The 26,227-nt window shown below is 45.3% G+C and overlaps 1 protein-coding gene across 2 annotated transcripts in view; it reads right to left on the bottom strand.

The window, feature by feature from the left end:
• Positions 1 to 1,353: 1,353 nt before the first annotated feature.
• Positions 1,354 to 26,227, bottom strand: part of LOC147424389 (uncharacterized) — a 130,859-nt gene continuing 105,985 nt past the window's right edge. For both annotated transcript variants that reach the window (XM_086499512.1, XM_086499513.1), the window contains exons 7-10: positions 2,733 to 2,807; positions 2,503 to 2,623; positions 2,335 to 2,429; positions 1,354 to 1,564 (exon numbers count right to left, since the gene is read on the bottom strand). In XM_086499512.1, coding sequence (XP_086355638.1) covers positions 1,505 to 1,564; positions 2,335 to 2,429; positions 2,503 to 2,623; positions 2,733 to 2,807 — 351 coding nt within the window. In that variant the 3' untranslated portion in view covers positions 1,354 to 1,504. The remainder of the gene's footprint in view (positions 1,565 to 2,334; positions 2,430 to 2,502; positions 2,624 to 2,732; positions 2,808 to 26,227) is intronic.

Genomic DNA, 26,227 nt, shown 5'->3' on the forward strand with positions numbered 1-26,227 from the left:
CAGGGGGCATGTCCTGGCCTCTGCTGAGGTCAAGGTTTTAGACAACATGCTCATCACTCTGAAGAAAAGAGCAATACATAACAACTTCTAGTTGTGGCTTTGTCATGAGAAGTGCTATTTAATTTTGGTTTTTAACACTATTTTACTCTTATGTTTTTAAAAAAGGTATATTCGTTTTCGCTAACCTCCCAATAGATATAAGGTACAATGAACAATAGAGATAGCTTTTTTGGGAATACATGATGGCAAGGTGGTAGCTCACATTTGGGCTAGTAGTTGAATGGTAACTGCAATACATAGTGACCGCTTGACAAGTCTGTGTAAACTTAAAGGTCCTGACTGCCTCCCCATGTATTACGAATAACAAAGCAAGCACCCCTTCGATACCAAAGGAGGAGAATGTAATGACCTTCCAACATTGAAGGAGGAGAATATAATGACTCTTCAACATTGGTGGAGAAAACAAATATGCAATAGAAAGGCACGTTCATCAATACTATTATAATAGGGATCCCCCCCCCCCCCCCCCCCCCCCCCCCCCTTCTCCCTCCCTCAGACGTGACAACAACTGCTCACTTCAACGATGTAGCCTGCAACGCCTGGCAACACAGTGACGGATGTGGAGAGAGAGAGAGAAGCGGCCAAAGGCCACTGGCCAAACTAGTGACAATTATATATCTAGGTGAAGACAAAGTCACCTCACGACCACATGCATTTGATCCTTCTTTTATGGGGCCTACACATGCGTGTACATAAAGCATCTTATAAAACTAAAATAATAATTATGAAATTGGCTGACTATTATTCTCTTCATGAGAATAAAAGAGTTTTGTCAAGTGATGCGAAACATCAAGAGACATGAGCTACGACATGCAAATATAAGTCATCGTTTGCATGCTTAATATTGACTAATGGTTTTTGACAATTGAGTGAGAAAAGAGAGTTGTGGTCTTAATTTGCATCACCTATCACAAACTATACTACACTTTGTATTTTTTGCCCTGACATACACAAAATTAACCTTTTGAACCAATCGAAGGAGCACAGAGAGCGCAAAATAGGGGTCATTCACATCACTTCAAAGAAGAGAGCAATACAAGAGCTATTCATTTTAGTTTTTTGACACTAGTTTAGTCTCTGTTTTTATGTAAGATATTTAATCTGTTTAGTTAACCTCCCATTAAACATAAGACACAATGTACCCAAAAAAAAAGAGATGCATTTTGGAGAGCAATGCACAAGTTATGAATGGACTTGTAAGAACCGGCATCTAATTCAAGAATGTCCGCTACTTGAATTGAACTGTTTCTTGCGAAGTATTCAAGGCACACTAGTTCTGATTGACACCAGATCGATCCGAGAATAAGCCCTTATTATATAGATGCTGCAATTAGTCAAAGTTGATAAGGCTTTTTCAAATACTTCCACCTTCTTTCATGCTGATTACAACATAGATTACATACAAGATGGTCTATTGAATGCGAAACAGAAACGCGCAGTCATATCAGACCCTTATTGTGAGAATTTCACAGTTCTCCATGCGTTTTCGCCGACCACTAAGCTCCTGCATAGCAAATAAATTTTCATTAGATTTGGGTTGAAGAGAAAAAATAAGGTAGCAAGCAAACTCAAGGTCCACTGAAACAAGATTAGTAGAACCCCCTTTTTCCACATGATAAGCTTAACCCTCTTCTTTTGTAGTCATTATCCCTTTGCCATACCGCACGCTGTTATTTTGTTGAATCCACGTGATAGATACATATATTATACGTGACGCCCCCACCCCCAAGGTTTTTGCCCACTTGCGGCCTTTAAAAGTGCAACAAAACAAACAAAAAAAAACCTCCCCTACCGTACCTCAATTTGCCTCTAAAAGGGATTCTAGTTTTGGCGACAGAGAAGCTTTATGAAGAAGATGATGGCTATGGCGCTTGGAGCTCTCCTACACCCTTCCACTTTCTTCCAAGATACTGTTTTACACCCCAATATGCTAAGCAAACCACTGTGGCATGCATTTACATCTTTGTTTGAATGTGAAGGATTAGTTTTCTAGAACATCCGACCATTCTATGACCAAGAAACACACTTGTGAGCATTCAAATGTTTCCATTTTTAAATATCCATTAGTGTTATGGCATAAATTGACTTTTCTGTATCACCCCATTAGCCCCTATCCATCAAATTTATGCAGTGCAAACAGTAGCTATAGACTACTCTACACAAATGCAGCATCATAAGCACTTATTGGAGAAGGCATTCTTCGGCAAGTGGTGCGAAGATTGTAGCCTTGCAAGCAAAGACATATTCGTGCACGAGGACACTGTATATTCTTACCTTAAAAAAAGTGGAATGACCAATCACCACAATAGTGCTTTCTGGTCTTGAAAGCAAATATTGGCGAAATAAGCCTACCCTTTTCCTCAGATGATCTGCATCCAGGCTCATCAACAATTAGTCTCAAATCATTAATATCAGCATTTGGCCATAGTAACAGATGGCTACCCATGCTCTCTCTGCTATGAAAGACACCCTTGATGGGATCGTTTGGAGCCCTTCTTGGAGAAAACCACCACACCTCTTCTAATCCTGTAAAAGAGAGCATAGGGAATTCTCTTGAAAGCATCTGAATGGTCCACCACAAGAAATCACACAGACTCAAAATGACATTAAAATCCGGAAAGCTCTATGCCATAAAATGCTGATAGTCATATTGAAGATCTGCTATTACTTACACTTGGAGGCCTTCCAACATCACCGCTACTGGAAACGTGCTCCGTGTGAAGATGAGAAACTTCCACTCTTCCAGCCTTAGCATACAGGACAGAAAAATGGAAGAATTAGAGCTCAGAAGCATACAAAAGAGACCAAATCACACCTAATTTTAGATCACAAGGTGTTGCAATAATCAGAAAATTTGCATGCTTTTACTTCACAGCTCAAAGCAAAAAAGAATTGCAAGTTCTCCTCATTGATTGCAACTTTGGCTACTTAGATGTGCTCAACATGGCTATGTGTGATCACAAGATCGTCCACATAGAGGATAACAAGTGTCACCAATCCTTCCTCACTCTAAATTTATAAATCAGGGTCTACAAAAGCAGGTCGAGAGGAGTGTCGTGGGAAGAAAAAGTCTATCTTCTGTTACCACGCTCGAGGGGCTTGCTTCAGGCCATAGAGAGCCTTTAGCAACCTACAAACCATGTTTCTAAAATCTGGATCCTCGAACCCTGGAGGTTGCTCCACATACACCTCCTCCTCTAAGTCACCGTTGAGAAAAGCAGAAACTACATCCATCTGAAAACCGGCCACCCGAAAAAGGCAGCAAGGGCAAAATATCACGTGCACACCTAAACCTGTGTGCATGTGGACAAGCTATCTTAGATATAGGGTTCATGTCAGCCGAAGTGTTTTGGCACCTTTGTGAGCATGTGAGCAAGCCGTGCATGTCCAGGCACTTAGATTAGTTGCATATTCTCTGATTGCACACATCATAATCATCAACATCGCATTCAATACCCATCATGAGCATTTTACAGAGCATAGAACCCTTTTTCCCAAAATACACATTTTTCATTTATTTATTAATAAGTGACTTTTGTTGGAAAAGTAGGTAGGGCAAATTGCTAAGGAAATATAAAAGAAACTCAGTGGTCACTCAATAGGAGCAGAAGAAGCAGCAGAAGGAGCTCAGGCAACTTGCAGTGCATCTTCTCAGCAAGACCAGTAGGAAACCCAGTGTTTTCAGCCTACAGGACCCAGCGTTTCTGCATTAGCAGATCAACCTGGCGTCTTTTGCAGTCAGCAGATCCGCCTAGCGTTTTGCAAACTCAGCAGATCAGCCATACCGTTTTCTACACTTGCAGATTGATCAGCGTTTTCAGTTTTCAGCCCTCTGTATTTGCAGATTTAGCCATAGCTACGCACGCAGTAGATCCTCGCCGAGCGTCGAGTCAGCCAGCGTTTACAGTTTCAGCCCGCTGTTTTCAGATTTCAGCATCTGCGTTTTCAGCACATCGTCGTCATCGACATAGTGTCAGTGCTCAGCAAAAGGTCAGCGTTTTGCAGATTTCAGCTTTTCAGCCCTAGCGTTTTCAGTTTTTAGCCATCCTCATCGTCGACATCATCGGCAAGTCCATTGCATCTAGGCCCTTGTACCAGATTTGTGCAACCTATAGCATAGACTCTCTCGCCATAGAGAGGGGGGCCCTTGGAGGAGGGTTTGAGAACCGTCTGGTGTCGTATTCTTCTCTCTCTTTCTCTCAGTCTCAGTACCTTCATTCACAGTAGCATTCACTTTGTTTGTTATCATTGCATTCTCTCTCTAAAGGAACGGAAGGCTCTCCCTTCCGTAAGTAAAAGGAACCCTTGAGCACAGTTCGGAGCATTCATCTTGAGCAATATCAACATTCACTTCCGCTGCACCTTACATTGGTATTAGAGCTTTTGGCAGTGTTCTGTATCAGTGTGACGTTTCAAACGTTTCGGGGTTTTTGTGCGTTTTGGGGTTTCGAGGTTTCTGAAACATCTCGTTTCGGAGCTCAAGAAAGCGAAACACAAGTTTTTTTTTACATGTATATTTCACCTGTCAAGACATGTTAAATACCAAAATTTAGATGTGAAACTTTAGTCACGAGTAACAAGGTAAGTCGGCACCCAACTACAACAATGTACACGTAAAGACGAGGGGGACTAGGTTGACGTGTAAGGCTCACAGAGAGAGAGAGAGAGAGAGAGAGAGAGAGAGAGAGAGAGAGAGAGAGAGAGAGAGAGATTATTCGATGTGCGTTAGGGTATCGATTTTTTGAGGCGGCCATGCAGATTTTTTGAGGCAGCCTTTGTGCATGGCTTAAAAAATCCCCCAAACGGGTAATTTGAGGTTAATTGGTCAAAAGGGGGGAAAAATAAAATAAAGCAACTCGTTTCGTACGTTTCGCAGAAACATTTCGGTTGTTTCGCTGTTTTGGGGTTTCAGAGGGCTGAAATGGGTTTTTATGTCACTATGTTTTGTATCTCTCAAGGAAAGAACCACAAACTTTTTTTCGCTTGTTGCGGTCGCACGTAACCCAAGAGGGCTTGTCCAGCCTCCCCTTGTTCCTCTTTTCACTCATTGAGAGCGGACCGTGCACTTAGTGGCTTGCCAATCGACGTGAGGTGGGAGAAAGCAACTTTGGTGTGAGCGCAAGGCCGCCGAGGGGTGCGCCCGTAGGGAAGAGTCGAGCTCGGGTAAGAGAAAAGCCTTCTCAAACACCGATTGCAAGCTCAAGAACTCAAGAACCTTAAGAACTCAAGAACCCAAGAACCTCAAGACCCCAAGTTCCTCAAGGACCTAAGTACCCAAGATCTCAATGTATGGTCGTCACCCGAAGCGGATTGGATACTTTGCGTGAAGGTGACGAGAGTGGAGTTGGCGACGAAGAGTTTTCCCCACCAGGAGGATTTTTTTCCTGATCCTCTCCCATCCCCATCTACACGACGGGTTGCATCAAATCCTATGGAGGCTTTGGTCAAGTCGATGATGGACATGATGCTACAACAAGAGGCGCAACACGCCACCATGGATCACGAGCGCGAAGAAAGAAGGGCAGCTATGGAGCTTGAGCGTGAGCATGCACGCAAAGCTCAACGCATAGCGGCCGAAGAAAGGCAAGCGGCCTTGGAGTTAGAGCGTGAGGCGCAGAGAGACCAACACATGCGAGAGTTGGTCCTACAGGTACTTACCTCGAAATTCGAGCCGATCAAAGATATGGGCAGTTCATCAGGTAGCACAAGTAGAGATGCCGACTCCAACAATCCAGTCACTGAGAAGTTGACGTTCAGTAAGTATGACAGTATGATGGATGCTAATGATATTCATCTTGGTTGCATCAATTTAATGCCTGCTTTGCGACAACTAAGAAAACAGGGAATAGCAAAGTTTTGATGGCAGCCATGTATCTTGCCGGTGATGCCATTAATTGGTATCGAGCGTGGCAAGAGGCACAGTTGGATGTGCACCTAGAGGAAGCTAAGGAAGACGTGCCTCTTTCTTTCAATTGGGCCAACTTCCAAGACGAGCTCAATACGTAGTTTATGTCACCTCAGTACTTAGCGCGGTTAAAAGAAGATTGGCGCAATCTGAAGCAAAATGGTATGTCAGTTATGTCTTTCGCTAACCATGTTTTGCAGCTCGACACCCAATTACGCAAATCCGATGATGAGCGCAAAGAGGCATTCCTTTTCGGGTTGGACGAGTATATCAAGTTTGATGTCGAAGTACTCGACCCCGTAGATCTCAACAAGGCGGTAGCGATTGCTCTTGCACAGAAGATGAAGCACAACAAAGGAAAGCCTAAGGAGAACAAGTCTTCTCACAGTACCTCTCAAACTCCTCAGAATCCACAGAACGGTAAGAATGGTAAGGATGGTAACTCTTCTAGCCCATCTTCCTCTAATCCTTCGGAAAAGAACTCTCAAAATGAATCTACGGGTAAAGCTAAAACACCTGCTAAACCTAAGCTAACCCCAGATGAAAAAGATCCACAAGGAATTATAGGAGGATACATAACGCCAGAAGAACAAATCATTTATGCTAAGGAAGGTCGATGTTATCAATGTCACGTCAAGGGTCATATAAAGAAGACATGTCCTAAGAACGCATCCAATGAACCTCAAGAACCCACAGAACCCACATCTTCTGTTAATGCCATAAATGAGAACACTAGTGTGTACCAAGTTTCTAATGATCATCTAACTGATGAGTCTCTCATGAAGTGTTACGGTCATGTGAATGGTCAACGCATGGTGATCTTGTTTGATTGAGGCAGTATACATGATGTGGTTGGTGCCTCTCTTGTAGAACGAGCCCGCTTGGAGGTTAGCCAGACAACTTGTCGGGCTTCGCTCCCAGTATGGACTCTCTCATTACACGAGAGTGCCTTGATGTGTTATTCACTGTTTAGCAAGCGTTCTTCCATAGAAAATTTGTCTTGTCTCCTCTCTCAAGATGTGATATGATTCTAAGCATTAGATGGTTTTGTGAGCATAACCCTCTCATTGATTGGGCAAACAATACGCTCACTCAATATGCTACAAGTGACTCTTCCACGATCATTCATGGTGAGGATGGTCTTCATTCTTTACCTCTCATTTCTAATGTGCAGGTAGCATAGTAATAGGTGACGGAAGGAATGGGGCCTAGGGGCGGGGGATGGCCGAAACTGGGACGGGGACGAACTGGGACGGCAGGGAACAGCCGAATGGGGAGAGTCCAAGTGGGAACGCACGCAGACGTCCCGGGGACGGCGGGCCGAAACGGACGGGGACAACCGGCTAGTCAATGGACTTTTTTTTAAAAAAATTGAATTTTGGGCCTTTTCAAACGGCCAGTTGGCAGCCCAACAGCTCTTTTTTTGGATGTTGAAAGTTTGAAGCAACCTGGTGTCACATAACGGGCACCACGTGACAATAGAAAAGATCAGACTGAACAAACTTTTAGCACTTCAATAACAACTGGACTGAGAGAAAGAGACGACACGCGACACGGAGTGGCGGAATTCCACCCCAGAGAGTATTGGCCCCAAACCTTGGTGCCCCTTTAGGTATTTCTTTATATTGCATCAACACAGTACAAGCCGGTGCTCCAGACTCTGCACCTTCTCCAGGAAGCATGCCAGAGAATGAGCCCTAACCTCATATTTAAAGGCCCTTGGCCTAAAAAGCAATTACAGTGAAAAGCCTTCAAACTCAAAAGCATCTGGTCCAAAAGCAAAGCCACAAAGCTACCAGCGCAATTTACGAAAATCCATACAATCTTGCCACATCAGCACCGCCAACGTGAAAAGCGGAAATCCGTACAGTTCTGCCACGTCATCAGCCAGCGAGATTTCCAGAAATCTGCCACGTCATCAACCTAATTCGCAAGTTCATGTGTGTGTGTGTGTGAGCCCTGCTTTATTTCCTGCTGCTTTGCCTCTTCAATTAGGGTTTAGGCCAGAGTTACCGGGGAACGCCCCTACCACTGCCTGGAACGCCGGAAAGGCGTTCTGGCCGGCTGCAGGTGCCCAGAACGGCCCGACGTTCCGACAGACCAGGGAATACCGGAACGACAGGGGGGAACGGGGCCGGAACGCCCTGGAACGGCGGAACGGCAGCAATGGTAAGAAATCATAAAGGGGCAGATTTTGGGTGTGTTTTTTCCCTTATAAATTGCTCCCCCCTCACCCCTTTCCTTCCCAAATGCAACAAGCCTCAAGACTCTCTCTCTCTTCCTCTACCCTCGCGCTCGGGCCTCAAGCTCTCAAGCTCTCTCTCTTGGGCTTGCCCTCAATTTTCAAGGCTTCGAGCTCTCTCCCCCTTCGTCTCAAGAAGTGAAGCCTCTCTCAAGCTCTCTATCTCAAGCATGCATTGTGTCTGTTGTTAACGTACTATGACCGCGCATCACCACACGATGCAATCAAGCCATAATAAGGTGGAATGGTATGTTTTTTGTGAGTATTAGATTCAAAGGACTCTAACACTACTTGTATTCAAAGTTCAAACACATAACGCTAAAAATTGCATTATTTGGGTGTTTTTTAATGCCTCCCGTTCCGCGCCGTTCCCGTTCCCCTGTTCCGCAGGGAGGCCCATCGCCGTTCCCGTTCCGCGTTCCGGGTAACTATGGTTTAGGCCCCTCATCCCACATCTACAAGTTGGCTCCATTCTTTAGGCTTTGACACGTCAACAGTTTGTAACATCTCCCCTTCTTGAAAGAGAGTAATCGTCGTATCTACAAAACAACTCAAGTTAGCTCAAAAAAAAATTCCGAGGGTCATTCCGAGGGACAATCAGTTTGCTCTTTTTGTTAAGGAGTTAGCTTCTCCTTTTGGCTCTTTGATCAAGGAGTTAGCTTCTCCTTTCGGCCAGATCGAAACTCTTGATATTCCGGCGTGGTAAAATTAGCCATCACACCCAGACCGTACTAATCTTCCACGGGTGTCTTGATGCACTAAAATTACATACCCAGGCAATCTCATCTAATTAGGAATATTCAGTGGTTGGCACATCACAATGCAACACAAATGCTCACATATGCATGGTACAAGACATAGAAACATAAAGTCCCCGATGAACACTCCTCCCGTATAACCTAATAAGGTCCGGGCCGGAAGATATTCAACGACTCCCTCATCACTCCTCCCGCATAACCTAAAAAGGTCCGGGCCGGGAGATATAGAGGCCTTTTACAACCAAACACCCCCCATACCGCAGCCTGCGTTGTTTGGAGGTGCTGAGAGTAACCACTGCTTAGACTTCTTAATACTCCTCCCGTATAACTATCGAGGTCCCGGCCGGGAGTAAAAAACAACACTTTTCAATCATCATTTTCTCACTACTCCACTCGGGAGTAAAATCACCAATCATTGAAACTAGTATTAGAACCAGAGTCAAACATCTCAAATCGGCATCGAAACAAGTTCAAAATAGATACTTTCCATTTCAAACAATTCAAACTAATTTTCAAACAATACTTTCTAGCTATAAAGAAAAACAAATAGAGAGAGTTTATTCGAGGTTTTGTTCGGACAACCGAACTTTGAGGACGACTGGCTTGTCATTCTACATCACGGTGATGGTTCGGTTCCGGACCTAGAGAGTCGCATCATTCTTGTCGTGCCAAGGCATGCCCAAGAGAACGTCGCAATTGCCCAACTTCATGATGTGGAAATCAGCTTTTCCATGATAATCTTGAATAGTCACTGGAAGAGCACCAATGAGCGGTACTACTTTCTGAGTTTGTCCCGTGGCTAGCTCAGCTTCAATTTCTCCACCCTCTGCATCATAATCAAAGTGCATCTGCTTTAAAAATTCTGGATGGATGAAGTTCTCTGTAGCTCCGGGATCAAAGAAAATAATGGCTTTGAAGCCATTGACTTTGCCATATGCTCGACATAATTCATTTGTACTCTCAAGGCGTATGCCATAAATATCAAGAACTAGTCCAATAGCGGGTCTAGCTCTCTTAGCAGGAGGTGGCGCTGGGGTTCTGTCGACCGTTGGTGCGGACGTCGGCTCCTCTGGTCTATCAGTGCGTTTGGGACAATTAGAATGATTATGCCATGTTTGTATGCCTTGTTTGAAAGCATCCAGAGCATCAGCCTTCTTGTAGTAAGGTGTCTCATTGTTGAGGCGTCAAACGAGGCCTTTGCGGTTGATTTTCATGAGACTCTCGAGAATTTGTTCGTTGTTGCCGAGAGTTGTGGTTAGCAGCCGGAGATTCTTCTGTGGTAAACTCTAGCTTTCCCTTCATCAGTTTGTAGCCGACCGCGGCATGGTCCATAAGTTCTTGCATGGTAGAAACTTGCTTGGATAGACAATATTCATGCAATGGTGATGGTAGTCCAATGGTGTATCACTCGCACTGGGCCTCCAAGGGAACAAATCTAAAGGACACCGGAAGGTACACGTCGAGAAACCTTTGGTTATATTCGTCCATGGTTTCGGTGACAAGCATTTTCAAGTTGCCCCACTTTGCCAAAATCTTGACTTCAAACATAGAAGTCATGTAACTACGTGCAAAAACTGTCTTGAAAGCTTGCCAGGTCCTTGGAGCATGCGGTTGTGTCGCGATTAAACTCCACCATTGCATAGCATTATCTTTAAGAAATCCCGCTGCTCGAGAAATCTTGGATTCTTCTGTATAGTTCCCTAAAGCATAGATGTTATCGAATTGTTGTAGGAACTGCAATGATTTCTTGCAATCTTTTACCCGGAAAAAGTGAAAAATTTGACTGTCGTGCCGCCATCTTTGTGGGCTCTTTGAAATCTTTGGATTGGTTAGGCGCATATCCCAGGTATGGATAATAAGGGTATCCATATGGGCTCCAACCATTGTAGCCTGGTGGCGGTGGTGGTGGTGGTGATGGAGGTGGGGGCAATGGCGGTGGCAAAGGCGGCTGCATTGGATCAAGGTCAGATGGCTGCACCATATTCCTGAAAACTCCCCCGATCGGAAAAGATGGCTGAGAAATTTGCCAATTGGAAGCTCTCGTACTTTTTGATGCCGGAGGAGGAGGTACCACCTGGGGCATCAAAAGGGGTAACATGTAGTTCAAAAATTGTTGAAAACTTTGCAGCATTGGAAGATTCTGTTGAGGATTCCGCGAAAGAATGTCATGGAGTTCGTTGAGCAAAAACTGCAAATATTCTACTGAATCCATGAATTCCAAGTCTTGGGTTCTTTATGGCTTATGCCCTGTAAGACACATCGATGAAGACGAGAGCGCGCCCGATGCGCGATGAAGTAAGGGTGGGAGTGGCTAATAAGCCCGGGTTGCTGGGCGAAGACACCTCGAATAAAATTCCAATAGCTCTCTCTGCTCTTTTGTAGGACCGGTATGCTTTCAGAAAAGCACACGCCTGATGCTCTAAAGACTGATACCACTATCACAAGACGGGCACCACGTGCCAACAGAAAAGAACAGACTGAACAGACTTATAGCACTTCAATTACAACTGAACTGAGAGAGAGAGAGAGAGAGAGAGACGACACGCGACACGGAGTGGCGGAATTCCACCTCAGAGAATATTGGCCCCAAACCTACGCGCCCCTTTAGGTATTTCTTTATATTGCATCAACACAGTAAAAGCCGGTGCTCCAGACTCTGCACCTTCTCCACGAAGCATGCCAGAGAATGAGCCCTAACCTCATATTTAAAGGCCCTTGGCCTAAAAAGCAATTACAGTGAAAAGCCTTCAAACTCAAAAGAATCTGGTCCAAAAGCAAAGCCAAAAAGCTGCCAACGCAATTTACGAAAATCCGTACAATCTTGCCACATCAGCACCGCCAACGTGAAAAGCGGTAATCCGTACAGTTCTGCCACGTCATCAGCCAGCGTGATTTCCAGAAATCTGCCACGTCATCAACCTAATTCGCAAGTTCTTGTGTGTGTGTGTGAGCCCTGCTTTATTTCCTGCTACTCTTGCTCTTCACTTAGGGTTTAGGGCCCTTGGCCGACATCTACAAGTTGGCTCCATTCTTTAGGCTTTGACACGTTGTCAGGAGTTTTTTGGAGCAAGGGATTGCGCATATGTACATACACATGCATGGTGCATCAAATAAAGAATTGCCCATTTTCCACAGCCAGGTGGTTACGTGGGGCCCACATGTGTACAGGTAGGACAGCATGTACATAGTGCAGCGATTTTCACTATTATCAGTACTAGTGTGTTTTTTCTACAATAAGGAGGAGTTGGTAGCGCGTAAAACTTCTCGAGGAAGCTATCCGCGGGCCGACGACATGAGGTCAGCAGGTGCGTCAGATGGCATCTAGTGGCGTCAGGAGGGCGAACGAGGTCAATATTTGCACGCGGATGAGGACGGACACAACGTGGGTGTTTTCTTGTGAGAGTTATGCAGAAAGGTCATCATTAGGACCACTTTTTGGGGCCACTTCACGTGGTGGCGAGATGCATTATTGGAAAAAAGCCGAGTGCCAGGTGTGCGAATGATGCAAAAAGGTGACAACTATGCACTGCGAGGTCAGTTTTTGGCCTGTTCGGGGTCCGTTTGAGGTCATCTAAAAGGCCAAGGGTGCCCAAGTAATAAAGCTAAGTGTGGGAACTGAAAAAAGACAGAGAAGACCAGAAAAAATGTGGAGAAGAGAGGAGGAACAGCCGCAGGTGTGTTTTTTGGGTTTTTGGAGCCTGTTTTGGCCGTAAACTGCTCATCCGAGGTCGGATTTGAGCACTTTGACATTGTAGACTGGGGTTTTGGGCCGTTCCGGACGCGATGGCGCTGTCCATTTTGCCAAATTCCTCACTCTTTTCCTGCTGTTTTTCTGTGTAAGTTTCTCATATGAGCGAAGTTTCTGCTCCAGTTTGTGATTGTATCTGGTATCTTTTACCCATATTGTGTGAGCTGTTTGTTCCATTGGTGTTGGCCCGAGCTCATTTGTATCTAAACATCAGAAATTCTCCTCTTTTGAGCTGATTTTTGTGTGTGTGTGTGTGTGTGTGTGTGTGTGTGGAGTGGGCAAGTGGATAGTCTCTCTCCTCTCACTCCAGAGGTGTGTTCCCTGTCTCGGCCAGGTGTGTTGTGTAAGCCGAGTGGTGCCCCATAGTGTGTGTGTGTATCTTCCCAAGAGCGTGTGTCGGGTCGTTATAGAGACGCTGTGTATGTTTTCATCCCGCTCACATTCTTTTGGCGCCCCCACGGAGGATCTTCTTCGAGTACCTTCTGCTTCGAGCTTCAAGCTTCGAGATTCAGGGTTACAGGTTACAGGTTACAGGTTACAGGGACAGGTACAGGTACAGGTACAGGTGATTCACACAGGTACAGGTAGCTGGAGTACAGTGATATACTAGCAGTGATGTCACTTGCAGTTGTTGTGGGTATGCATCACTTGGCGCCTATTTGAGCGCATTGTTTACTGGATTGTACGTTACTTGTGGAAACTGCCATTGTACACATTTGTGGAGCCATACTTGGTTGTATTTGGCAGTCCCAGCCATTTCTGAGACTTGGTCTGGAAGATAGTCATTTCTGAGACTTGACTATACGCGATTTGTATTATCCTTCGTGTGAGGGTCGAAAGCGTGAGGTTTTTATTGAGCTGGGAGATTCTCAAATGTGGAGATCCTTTCGGTGATACAGGTAGCTGGAGCACCCTTTTTGTGACCTCGCCATAGGCTATGTACTAGTGAGTCCTATTTGATGCTCGGGTTCTATTGTTGACAGTTTATGCATATTGATACAGTCTATATTTTGGATTCTCATTGCTCTACTTCTGGGGAAACTCTGTCGAAATTTTCCCAAGTTATGATGGCTGGTTTTTTGCTATTTTGAGCCATTTATGTTGTTATGCTGCTGAAATTTTGGCAAAAATCAGAGGTTAAGTCAGGTGTGCCTTCTTGGGAGCTTCATGGTTGGCTTTAATGGATGATCAAAATGGCCCTCAGTTCACTCCTTTTCATTTAACTCAAAGAATTCAGATTAATGTTCATGTGTCCAGGAAGATCTTTTTCCAGCAGCGCATAGTCTTTATGTTTGGGCCAAGAAGATTGAGAGAGATTCTGGAATGTCCTTTGCCTGTTGTCATTCCGATGATTAACTATGAAAACTCATTTGATGTGCATGTGTTTGTCCTTATCTAAAGTTGAGCTCCATTGAAGTTTCTAGGGATTGGGTAGTGAAAAGTTTTGGGTTCTTGCACGTGTGTTCGAAGGGGTTCTCAAAGCATCATAATTTGGGTAGCCATGGCTTTCTCTTATCCGGAGTTTCATGGAAGAAGTGATGAAGATGTGGAAGAATTTTTGGAAAAGATGGAGGTTGCCTGCATTAGCAACCAGATTCATGACCCTACGCAAATGTTACGCCTTCTCCAAATTTGTTTGAAGAGTGATGCACGAGTTTGGTCTAAAGCATTTGAAGAGGAGTTGCGTGTGGCTGATCCACCTGTAAGGTTGAGTTGGGACAATCTACGACATGGGTTGGAAGTGGAGTTTGTGAAGATAGAAGATCCTGACAAGGTGTGGCAAGAAGTACAAGCTTTGGTGCAAAAGGAAGGTGAGCCAGTAGATGCGTACATACGTAAGTTTTCATTGGCATGGGAGCGAATGTGCAAGGCTTTAGCACCACAGGTACCCCCGCCTGACATGATGAAGAAGGACAGGTTCTTGGCTGCTCTTTGGGAGAATATACGTTGGAGAGTGGAGCTAAAGAAGCCTAGGACATATGAGGATGCACTAGAGGTAGCAAGGAACAAAGAGTGGAAGCTGAGGAAAATGAGCCAGTTAGGGGTGGAGTCTTTGCCAATGAGGTCTGAATTTCAGCCTATAGAGTCTTTACAAGGGCGCATGTTAGGGGTTCATCATGAACCAGTAGTTCCTGTTACTACTCAGGTTATGCCAGCAGTGGTCACTACAGCAGTGCAAGATGATGGGCTAAGGCAAGACATGAGGCAAATGGTTGATTTGATGAAGAATCTCAGCCTAAACATGCTAGGTCAAGTGGGAAATAATCGAGGTCGAGGGAGGTTTGCAAATCAGCCAGGAGGTGAAGAAAGGCCTAGGAATGGTGTTGGACAAAGCAATGGTAGGTTTTGGAGGCAGATGCCCACATGTTATAATTGTGGAGAGTTGGGTCACATCAGCCCGCAATGTGATAAGCCACCAAGGATGGGGGGAGACATGTATCCATTGCCAAGACAGGTGCTAACTAGGTCAAATGATTATGGCATCGAAATTAAGGGAGACGAAGGAACCAGTGGACTGACCCAAGAGGAAAAGCGAAAGACAAAAGTGCTAAGTGTAGTCACCTTGGAGAAGGCATCAAAGCTAGAGAATACATTAGTGATGCCTATTGGGAAGAGGACCACAGAGAAAAAGGAAGGAAGAAGTGCCCCAGGTCCTAGTAAGAAGAAAGGAAAGAGCCATGAAGGCGAGGATGTCAAGGCCAAGAGGAAAAGGAGAGCTCGTCGAAAGTTTCATGTTTCAGATTTTCCACTAGGGGATGGACAATTAAGCTATGACTTGAAGGAGGATCTGACGAGCAGGAAGGCAGATGTTACTTTTGGGCAGCTTATAGAGATGGTGCCTAAGCTAAAGCGACAGTGGAAGAGGATGGTTAACCCAATGGAGAAAGAGCCAGAGAGAGGTTCAGTGAAGGTGTTGGCAATGGACGAGCTACCAGACATTTGTCCAATAGTAGATGTGTGGCATAAAAGGAAAAATTTGGGACAAGGTTATGTGGATGGCGGAGCCCAAATATGCGTCATAACACACTCATGTGTTGAGAAGATGGGTCTCACAGTGGCTGGGGTGTCAGGTTTTCGGATCAAATTGGCAAACCATCAAAAAGTAAAATGCTTAGGTGTTGTAAAGAGCTTAGAAGTGGAGGCATATGATGCAAAGGCAGTGGTTGATTTTCATGTGATGCCAGCAGGGTTGGAAGCATATCCTATTATCCTGGGTAGACCATGGTTACGTGCAGCAGAAGCTGTTCAAGATTGGCGACATGGTACAATTAGCCTCTATGGAAAGACAGGTACCAAGAAGCTTTATAATATGGACACAAGGAAGCGATTGGAGGAGCTTTATGAAGATGAGGATGAGTCTAGTGATGAAGGCTCTTCCACGGTGACAGATAAGGACAGTGATAGCACTACCAGCAGTGATGAGGATACTGATGTTGCATTTCTTTTGATGGACAAAGAAATCCAGGAGATTGGTTTAGTTGCATTTGCGAATGAGGTTGAAGATGAAAGTGAAGGGCCTTATGAAGTGATTGAAGGGTTGATGCAAACCAAGGTTGAGTTGTCAAAGAAGCAGGAATTAATGACGCAAATGATTAGTGGAGACCTCTCAGCTATGGAGAAGGATATATATTTGCATATGCTGGCTAGTTTTCCTGATTTGTTCATTACTTCATATGAAGAGATCAGAGGGTTCAAGGGTGAACAGATGCATATAGAGCTGAAACAAGGTGCTAAGCCAGTGCGGCAAAGGCTAAGAAGGATGGGTCAAGAGCAAATGGAAGCGTTGCGGGTAGAGGTGGACAAGTTATTGAAGGCAGGGTTCATAGTTCCAGTGGAGACCACAAAATGGGTGAGTCCAGTTGTAGTCAGTCCAAAGAAGGATGGGAAGTGGAGAATTTGTGTGGATTTTAAACCCTTAAACGCAGCCACTAAGAAGAACCCATATCCTCTTCCATTCATCGATCAGATCTTAGATTCAGTGGCAGGTTATGAGAGGTACAGTGTGTGTGATGGTTTTTCAGGCTATTTTCAATTGAAGATTGCTCTTAAAGACCGCACAAAGACAACTTTTATTACGCCATGGGGCTGCTATTGCTACACAGTATTGCCATTTGGGTTGTCAAATGGACCTTCCTTCTATCAAGAGAGAGCAAATTGGGTGTTGGAACCATTCATTGGTAGTTGTGTTAAAGCTTTTATGGATGACTTCTGTGTCTATAGCAGTAGGGCTGATCACCATGAGAAGCTGCAGATGGTATTGGCTCGATATGATGAATGTGGAGGACAACTAAATCCAAAGAAATGTCATCTAGCACAGCCAAGGGTGAAGTTATTGGGCCACATGGTGTCAGAAAATGGCATTGAGGCTGATCCAGACAAGGTTAAGTCTATTATTCTTCTTCCATCACTTACGAGTACGAAGCAATTGGCAACCTTTATACACAAAGTGAAGTACATGGCACGGTTTATTCCATTGTCTTCGCAACTTCTTTATCCATTACAGCAAGTGGCAAAGCATGATCCATTGCAATGGGATGACAAGTGTGAAGAAGTGTTTCAAGAGGTGAAAGAGGTGTTAGGGGGTTTGTCAGCCATGCAGGCTCCTGATTGGGAGAAAGTTTTTTATGTAAATCCATCAGTAGGGGATGATGCCATTGGAGCCATGCTATTGCAAAAGGGGAAGGGCAGCCATTATATGAGGCCAGTGTATTGTGCAAGCCGAGTGAAGTTGGTAGCGGAGAGAAAGTTATCGGAAGTAGAGCTAGTGATGGCCAGTGTAATATTTGCTTGTCGACGATTTCGTCATTACTTGCTACCACGGCCTTTTGTTTTCTTGACGAGTTATGTCTTTTTGCCACAGTTAATTAATGGTATTAACATGTCAAATGTGGTGAAGAAATGGGTAATTGAGCTGCAAGAGTTTGAGTTCTCTTTTCTAGTGGAAGATAGTACAAGGGCTACCCTAGCTGATTTGTTGACCTACAAGGAGAATCCCCTTATTGTTAAGGAAGAGGTGGTGAGAAAAGTAGTTGAAGAAGTGCCACAGATCAGCAATGCACATGTGTTGTTCTTTGATGGTTCATACAGAAAGAGCCATGATGCAGCTTCAGGGGGTATAGCACTTTATGATCCAGAGGGGAAGCTAGTATGCAAGAGAGGGTTCAAATTGGATGCTCATAGCAACAATGAGGCTGAATATGCTACTTTGGAAGCTGGATTACACATTTGTTTGAAGCATGGGGTTCGAAGGTTGAGCATAAAAGGTGATGCCTTGTTAGTGGTGAAGCAAGTGCTGGGTGTGTGGAAGAGCAAGAACACCTCATTGAAGGAAATGTGCTTTAGAATTAAAGGCCTGTTAAAAAAGTTTGAAGCATGGAGCATCAGACACATTGAACGTGCTCTAAATGGAGAGGCACATGAAGCAGCTCAAGGCATGATTGGGGAGCTATTCGTGTTGAGGATCAATTTACCTCTTTATCATGGCCGGGAAAGTTTGGCTCAAGAAGAGGAGTTTTTGCTAACAGGAATCATTCCAAAGGAGATTCAGAAGTCTAAGAAGTATAGCTTTGTGCGTAGAGCATAGAGGTACAAATTGATTGGTGATGTCTTATACATGAAAGGGGCTGATCTCGTGTTGAGACGTGTACCTTGGCGGGAGGAGCTTTACAGAGTGTTGGAAGAGAATCATGAAGGCGCATGTGGTGGCCATTTTGCTCTAAAAATCACCTTGCATAAGATTTTGCAAGAGGGGTATGTATGGCCTAGTTTGCACAAGGATGTTCACCATTGGTGTAGGTCTTGCAATAGGTGTCAAGCATTTGGGAAGAGAGTGTTGAAGCCAGAGCTACGAAAAACCATTATGGCATTTGATGTGTTTGAAAAGTGGGGGATTGATGCAATAGGCCCATTACCTATCACAAGCAGGGGCAAAAGCTATATCTTGACGGCAATGGACTATCTCTCTAGATGGGCAGAGGCTATAGCAGTAAAACAGATCACTGCAAAGGATGTGGCAAAATTTGTGTATGATGAAATATGTTGCAAGTTTGGGGTGCCATTAGAGCTACTTTCAGATAAGGGGCCAGGATTTAGAGCTAAACTGCTAGACTTCTTATGCACAAAGATGAAGATTAGGCACCAGCATACCACTCCTTATTACCCGCAGTGTAATGGCTTAAATGAAAGATTCAATGGTGAGTTGGTACAAATTCTTTATAAAGTGACAGAACATCGAGGAAAGAATTGGGATTTGGAAATGCCTAGTGCATTATGGGCTTACCGTACTTCGGTGAAGACAGGTACAGGGTTTACTCCATTTCATTTGGTGTATGGCAAGGAAGCACTATTGCCTGTGGAGGTAGAGTTGCCTGCGGTCAAGATGTTAGAGAAGTTGCTTGGGCCGCCTAGTGATGCATTCAAAGAGAGGCTCTTGCAGTTACAAGAGGTCCAGTTGGATAGGATGAGCGCATTGGAGCATTATGGGCACATGCAGGATAAGGCTTTGGCAAAGATAAATGAACAGGTCAAAAGTAAGGGTATCAAGAAACATGACTTGGTTTTGCGCTACAACAGTAAGCTGGACAACACCTTCCAAAAGAAGTTTCAAATTAAGTGGGAAGGCCCTTTCAAGGTAGTGGAGTGTTTTCCAAATGGCACATATCAGCTGGCTAACCTGGATGGTGTTCTACATAAGTCAAGGGTAAATGGGTTGCGTCTTAAATTGTATCATGCTAGATTGATGATGGTGGAGCAAGATGAGCGTTCCGTGGATCAAGCAGTGTTGGTGAGGGATGAGGAGACCTGTGATGTGGCGAGTCTCATATCTCTCTTTGCTGCTGCTGATCATGAATGATCTAGCAGGCTAGGGGATGGGCAAATTATGTAAGGAGTTTTTTGGAGCAAGGGATTGCGCATATGTACATACACATGCATGGTGAATCAAATAAAGAATTGCCCATTTTCCAGAGCCAGGTGGTTACGTGGGGCCCACATGTGTACAAGTAGGACAGCATGTACATAGTGCAGCGATTTTCACTATTATCAATACTAGTGTGTTTTTTCTACAATAAGGAGGAGTTGGTAGCGCGTAAAACTTCTCGAGGAAGCTATCCGCGGGCCGACGACATGAGGTCAGCAGGTGCGTCAGATGGCATCTAGTGGCGTCAGGAGGGCGAACGAGGTCAATATTTGCACGCGGATGAGGACGGACACAACGTGGGTGTTTTCTTGTGAGAGTTATGGAGAAAGGTCATCATTAGGACCACTTTTTGGGGCCACTTCACGTGGTGACGAGATGCATTATTGGAAAAAAGCCGAGTGCCAGGTGTGCGAATGATGCAAAAAGGTGACAACTATGCACTGCGAGGTCAGTTTTTGGCCTGTTCGGGGTCCGTTTGAGGTCATCTAAAAGGCCAAGGGTGCCCAAGTAATAAAGCTAAGTGTGGGAACTGAAAAAAGAGAGAGAAGACTAGAAAAAACGTGGAGAAGAGAGGAGGAACAACCGCAGGTGTGTTTTTTGGGTTTTTGGAGCCTGTTTTGGCCGTAAACTGCTCATCCGAGGTCGGATTTGAGCACTTTGACATTGTAGACTGGGGTTTTGGGCCGTTCCGGACGCGATGGCGCTGTCCATTTTGCCAAATTCCTCACTCTTTTCCTGCTGGTTTTCTGTGTAAGTTTCTCCTATGAGCGAAGTTTCTGCTCCAGTTTGTGATTGTATCTGGTATCTTTTACCCATATTGTGTGAGCTGTTTGCCCCATTGGTGTTGGCCCGAGCTCATTTGTATCTAAACATCAGAAATTCTCCTCTTTTGAGCTGACTTTTTTGGGTGTGTGTGTGTGTGTGTGTGGAGTGGGCAAGTGGATAGTCTCTCTCCTCTCACTCCAGAGGTGTGTTCCCTGTCTCGGCCAGGTGTGTTGTGTAAGCCGAGTGGTGCCCCATAGTGTGTGTGTGTATCTTCCCAAGAGTGTGTCGGGTCGTTATAGAGGCGCTGTGTGTGTTTTCATCCCGCTCACAACGTCAATAGGTTGTGACACCTGGCGGCTATAAAAGCCACCCTTTGGGTCACTTTGACATATGTCTCAAGGCTCAAGCTCTCCGCCTCAAGCCTCTCCTCTCTACCTTCGGCGCTTCGCCTCTACGGTCTACCCTCTTCTCGAGGCTCGGAGCTCTACCTTTGAGTTTCCTCCCTACCTACTTGGCACTCTCTCCCTCCTCTACCCTCTCAACTTTCAAGCTCTCCTCTACTCTCTCTCTCCACACAAGCTCTCCTCTACTCTCTCCACCATCATGTCATCTCAAGCTAACTCCACTTCTCAAGCCGGCTCTTTTCGAAGGAGGCCCGCCGTGCAAACGTGGTCGTGGTGGGATGAAGTCGACTCTACCGCGCGCGGTGCAAGACCATGGACATGCAAGCTATGCCCGTACAAGAGAACGGGTGGTGCAAACAAAGTGCGAGCCCATCTTCTTCATGAACCCGGCCACGAGGTGAAGTTTTGCCCACACATTACTCCCTGAGAAGAGGTTGGAGCTTTTTGAGAAGCTCGCGGTGTATGAGGTCGCGGAAGCGGCCAAGAGGGGTCGTTTTGCTGCCGTTGATCCCTACGCCACGGCGACACCGCGAGAGCAAAGGCAAGCCAACCTTGGCTCCACCTTTCAAGCGTTCAAGACAAATGCATCCACATCGGGGGCTTGCATTGCGCATCGCCAAAGCACCCTCAACAAAAATTGGAATCCTAAATTGAAGGAAGAGGTGGATAGGTCGGTTGCCCGATTCTTCTTCCACGACCACATTGCCTTCCATGCTTCACGGCGGTGAGTTTCCATTGTGACTTATGGCATATGCACATTGCAATCTCCCATTTTGTATTTCATTATGGGGTCTTGACTCTCCATACTAACACAACATGCTCTTTTTTGGTGGATAGGTCTCCATATTGTGGAACCATGGTTACAAAAATAGGGGAATATGGCCCCTCTTATGTGCCACCTTCATCGGAGAGGCTTCGCACCACCCTCCTTGACAAAGAGAAGGTTGCTGTGGAGCAAGCGGCCCAAGCAACAAAGGATTTGTGGGAGACCAATGGCATCTCTCTCCTTGTAGATGGATGGAGCGACACCCGCAAGCGGTCCATCCATGGAGTGGTGGCCTACTCTCGCGGGGAGATGTACTTTGTGGAGTCACATGATGCATCCGACAGTGGCAAGACCACGGAGATGCTTGCTGCGGAGTGGACAAGCACCATAGGGATCATCGGCCCGGAGAATGTCCTTTGATGGTTGCAGATGGAGAGGCGTCAAATAGGGCAGCCGGGGCTATCATTGAGGGCATGTATCCCACTATCCATGTCACATTTTGCATGGCGCATTGCCGCAACAACCTCCTCAAGGACATAGGGAGCTTGTCATAGACACAAAATAGAGAGATCAACACGCCCAAGTGGTCTTGGGTTACGTGCAATCTCAAACAAGCCAAGAAAAAAACTCCTATGGTTCTTTATGGCTTACTGGCCCTTAAGACATAGCGATGCAGACGGGAGCACGTCCAATGTGCGATGGATTAAGGGTGGGAGTGGCTAATAAGTCCGAGGTAGGACCTTGAAACTTCTTTGACAAAAAAAAAAAAAATCTAAGAGAGGTTCTTTAGGTTCTTTTCTTGAGTGATGATACCAAACACTACCAAAGAGCTCTGATGCCAATGTAATAATAATTTAAACTTAGTGCATCTAGACATCTGTTAGAGTCAGCGACATCTGGATGACATGGCTATATGAGCTGAATGTCAACTGAATTTGAACCGAATAAATTCTAGTGCATCAAGATGTCTGTTTTGATGAGGTGACTGGATACTGTTGTGAGTGCATCAAGAGTTCCGGAAGGATGAGATGGCTGCAAGTGATCTAGGTGCATCAAGAGTTCTCGACGAAATGAGATGGCTAGATTAAATGATTGAAACACAGTGTTCAATGTGAATTAAGTGTCTGATTTTGTGAATTACATGCTATGTGGATGTACTATTTTGTGGGGATGGTCGTGGGCATGGTCTGGTTGGTTGAAATGTGAAATGAAAGGATATGAATCTGATAGTAACAAGAATTAGTAGATTAGGACATCCGTGAAAAGCTCAGCGCGGTCTGTATGTGATTATCAAATGGTTACAATGATAAGGATTTGTATTTGAGACCCTCGACAGAAATGTGATCGATCAATGAGTGATGTCTTTATAGAATTGGTGGATTGGTGGAGTCTGGTGCATGAGTACATAAGAGTCAATGTCTACTGAAGAAAGTTTCCGCCCTTTGGCTGTTTTTGCTGGCGTAATCGAGAGCGATTACAATTCTTTCAAGAGAGGGGAATGTCACAAAGCGATGACGTGGCACGCCCACATGGAAGAGAAATTGCCAAGTAGACAAGAGAAGCTGAACCAACCAACCTAAAGAACTTCTGAGCACCGGCCGAGGGGCCTAGCCCTAAAAATCCCAAAGCTTGAACTTTGAGGAGGATTTCCGTAAAACGCACTGACGTGCTAACGTGGCATACTGTACAGACTGCTGACGTGGCAAAGCTGTATCAAATTTTGCAATTTGTGATGCAGTGCTGATGTGGCAAGTTGTACAGATTTCCGTAAATCGCGTTGGCAATCTTGGGCAGTTTATGGGCGCTGGCTTTTGGAAGCAGATGCTTTTGGGGATTAAGTGCTTTTAGGTAACGTGGTTTTGGGGCTCTGCTTTGGGGCAACCCTTGTACTCTTTATAAGGATCCCAGGGCCTCACTATGCAGGGCATCCGGACACGAGTTTGAGAGCAGGTAATCCTCGGGAGTTGTACTGTCGCGAGCATAATAATAAAGAAATACCAAAAGGGATGCCAATCTTTTGGGGCCAGTGCATCTGGGTTCGGAACTCTGCCGTGCCATGTCGACTCTCTCTCTCTCTCTCTCTCTCTCTCTCTCTCTCTCTCTCTCTCTCTCTCTCTCTCTCTCTCTCTCTCTCTCTCTCTCTCTCTAAGTTGAGTGATTTTGTTGTTTCTGTACGTGTGTTGCTATTGATGTCATGCTTGGAGTGTCCAAGCCTATAACGATCTGGCGATGAGGCTAGGGCTGAAATTTGCAAACTCTTGTTGATCCAAGGGCTGAATCTGAAAACGCTGGCTGATTTGTTGTCTTGGGCTAAAAACTAAAAATGTTGGTACCGATGGGTGGATCTGTGACGGTATGGCGAGGTCATGGCTGAAAACTGAAAACGATGGTGCTGATGGCCTGATTTGGTGCAAAAATGCCAAAGATGCTGAGGTATTGCGGGTACTTGGTGCTGGTGACCTATGCTTGAGAAGTGATCCCTAGGGTCACTTATGTATGGGATTAAAGCTGGTTCGGGCAATGCCAATAAAATTCCTAGGGTTCTAAAAATGTCATTTATTAATGAGTTGATAAACTCACTTATAAGAGGTGCTTCACATGTAGAAAATACCTAATTTGGGTACTAATGCAACTATATGGGAACACCTCCGTAGTGCCTACACCTAGCAGACATTGGCTGTGCTCCTGTGAAATTAGAGGGTATGCAGCTACTCTAAAGTGCCTAGACATGCACGTTGTGTGTACAGGCTCACACGGGTGCTAGAACACTTCCTAGGTAGTTAGCTTGTCCACATGCACATAGGGTTAGATGTGCACTTGACATTATTCCTTTCCATAGACGTGATAGGCTATTTTGGCATCCGCTGGGGATTATATTGTACTCAGTAATCTACAGCCCTGACTTTTTCCACAAAAAAAAAAAGAGATCTATCTTTGGAGTTTTTGAACTTTGAAGGGTATTTTGAGAATTTCCACAATTCCAAAGGTATTCTAGTAATTTTCCCTTATTTGTTCTATTCTTCATTGATCTCGTTGAGGCAGTTCACCAATGTTACCTGGAAGGAGCTTGTTTTGTGAAATTGTCTGAAGAGGACCAGATTTAGAGTCCACCATTTCAAGGGGTTCAGATGTTTTCATAGGACAGGTTTAGGAATTGTTTAGGCTGATGGTGGTGGCAGGCCTTCCGATTCTAAGAAACTTTTCCAAGAACGAGAGGATCAAATTTGTTTACGTAGATATCTCAAGAGGGATTGGCCGCAAAATTTCACCAAGGACTTTGAGTCTTCAAGTTTTAAGGAGTCTGTTCATGATGGAGCAGTTGTTTGTACAGGTGAATTTGTGCACTTAAAGAGGCTTAATAGTGGGTTGTAAATAGTGGTGCCTCTCAGCATGCCAATTCTGCAAGGATCTTTTGGCCTGACATAAAGGAAGTAGTGACCTACGTTAGCTACATTCAATGCTCATGTCTTGTACGTGCTAAACCAGGAGCTTTTTAAGTCCAGCCTTCCTCCAAAACTAAGGGCAATGTGAAGAGATGGAAGTGGAGAAACACCATCAATGATCTTCGTCTACAAGATACCTATAGATGCTGAGTTCAGCTTCTTTTTTTTTTCCCGAGAAAAAAGTCCTTCTATTAGTTAATGAAAACTGCCCATAGGGCTACAACCACCTCTGCAAGAGAGGGCTACAACAATCATGATGGAGAGACTCCCAATGGAAAAAAAAGCATATGTACAATAAGGCTAAATCAAGAGATGGGAGGAGGGAAGAGCCACACAGGTGGACGGTAGTGCCATCTGAGCACACCCTGGACCATGGTGAAGAAAGGCCTAGGACGCCAGAGTCGCAGGAAAGCCTCTCTGCGCTCCCGCATGCGGTCAGAGCTGCCCTGGAGTCTCTCGAACTGTCCTCTAAGAGTATGGATCAACTCTAGCCAAAGATCTCGAATAGTCTCTGCTGGTGGTACAGGGCGAGCCTCGAAGATGCGGAAGCAACGGGCCCGCCATATGAACCAGAGTGTTAGGCCGCCTGATGAGCTCCCAACACTCCTCTCTCTCATTGCACCACTCCTGTAGAGTAAGCTCTGTAGCAGGCTGGAGTGTAGGTTGACCCCCCTGCATCACTATCATCCTGTTGTGGAGGATAGCTCAAACTGAAGTGCCAGGCCCGTGAGAGTAGACCAAGCAATTGCTCCCCATGTGTACTGCCGAGCTGTAGAGAGAGCTGGCATCAGTCGATAAACGCGAAGCTACACTTGCTGTGCCAAAGGACAGTCCCAAGATAGTGACGCTGACTCTCCACAAGACGGTCACAAGCTGCACATGCGGCCGAGAGACCACTATGTACAAGCCAGCTCTCAATTTCTGTAGCTTGGTGTGCAACCAGCCACTGGAACAAAGTGACTCTCTCCCAAAAAGCTGCCAAGAACTCGGCTGTGAGACCCTCCTCCTGCCAATGAGGTGCTGCAACAGGACGAGCCTCTCTCTGCGCTGCCAGTATGTGACGTCCCAGACGAACAGTGTACTGAAAGAAAGGGACACCTGGATGGTCTACTGAGGAGAAAGGGTCCCTCCAAAGCCACTCTCCAGGATCCCACTGTACTCGTGCCAGTGGACAGCTCTCACAAACCCACAGTCTCTAGTGGCCAGTCTCAAGAGCT

This window comes from Adiantum capillus-veneris, chromosome 25, assembly GCF_014529385.1.
Source record: "Adiantum capillus-veneris isolate H3 chromosome 25, ASM1452938v2, whole genome shotgun sequence".
In the NCBI taxonomy this organism is placed as follows: domain Eukaryota; kingdom Viridiplantae; phylum Streptophyta; class Polypodiopsida; order Polypodiales; family Pteridaceae; genus Adiantum; species Adiantum capillus-veneris.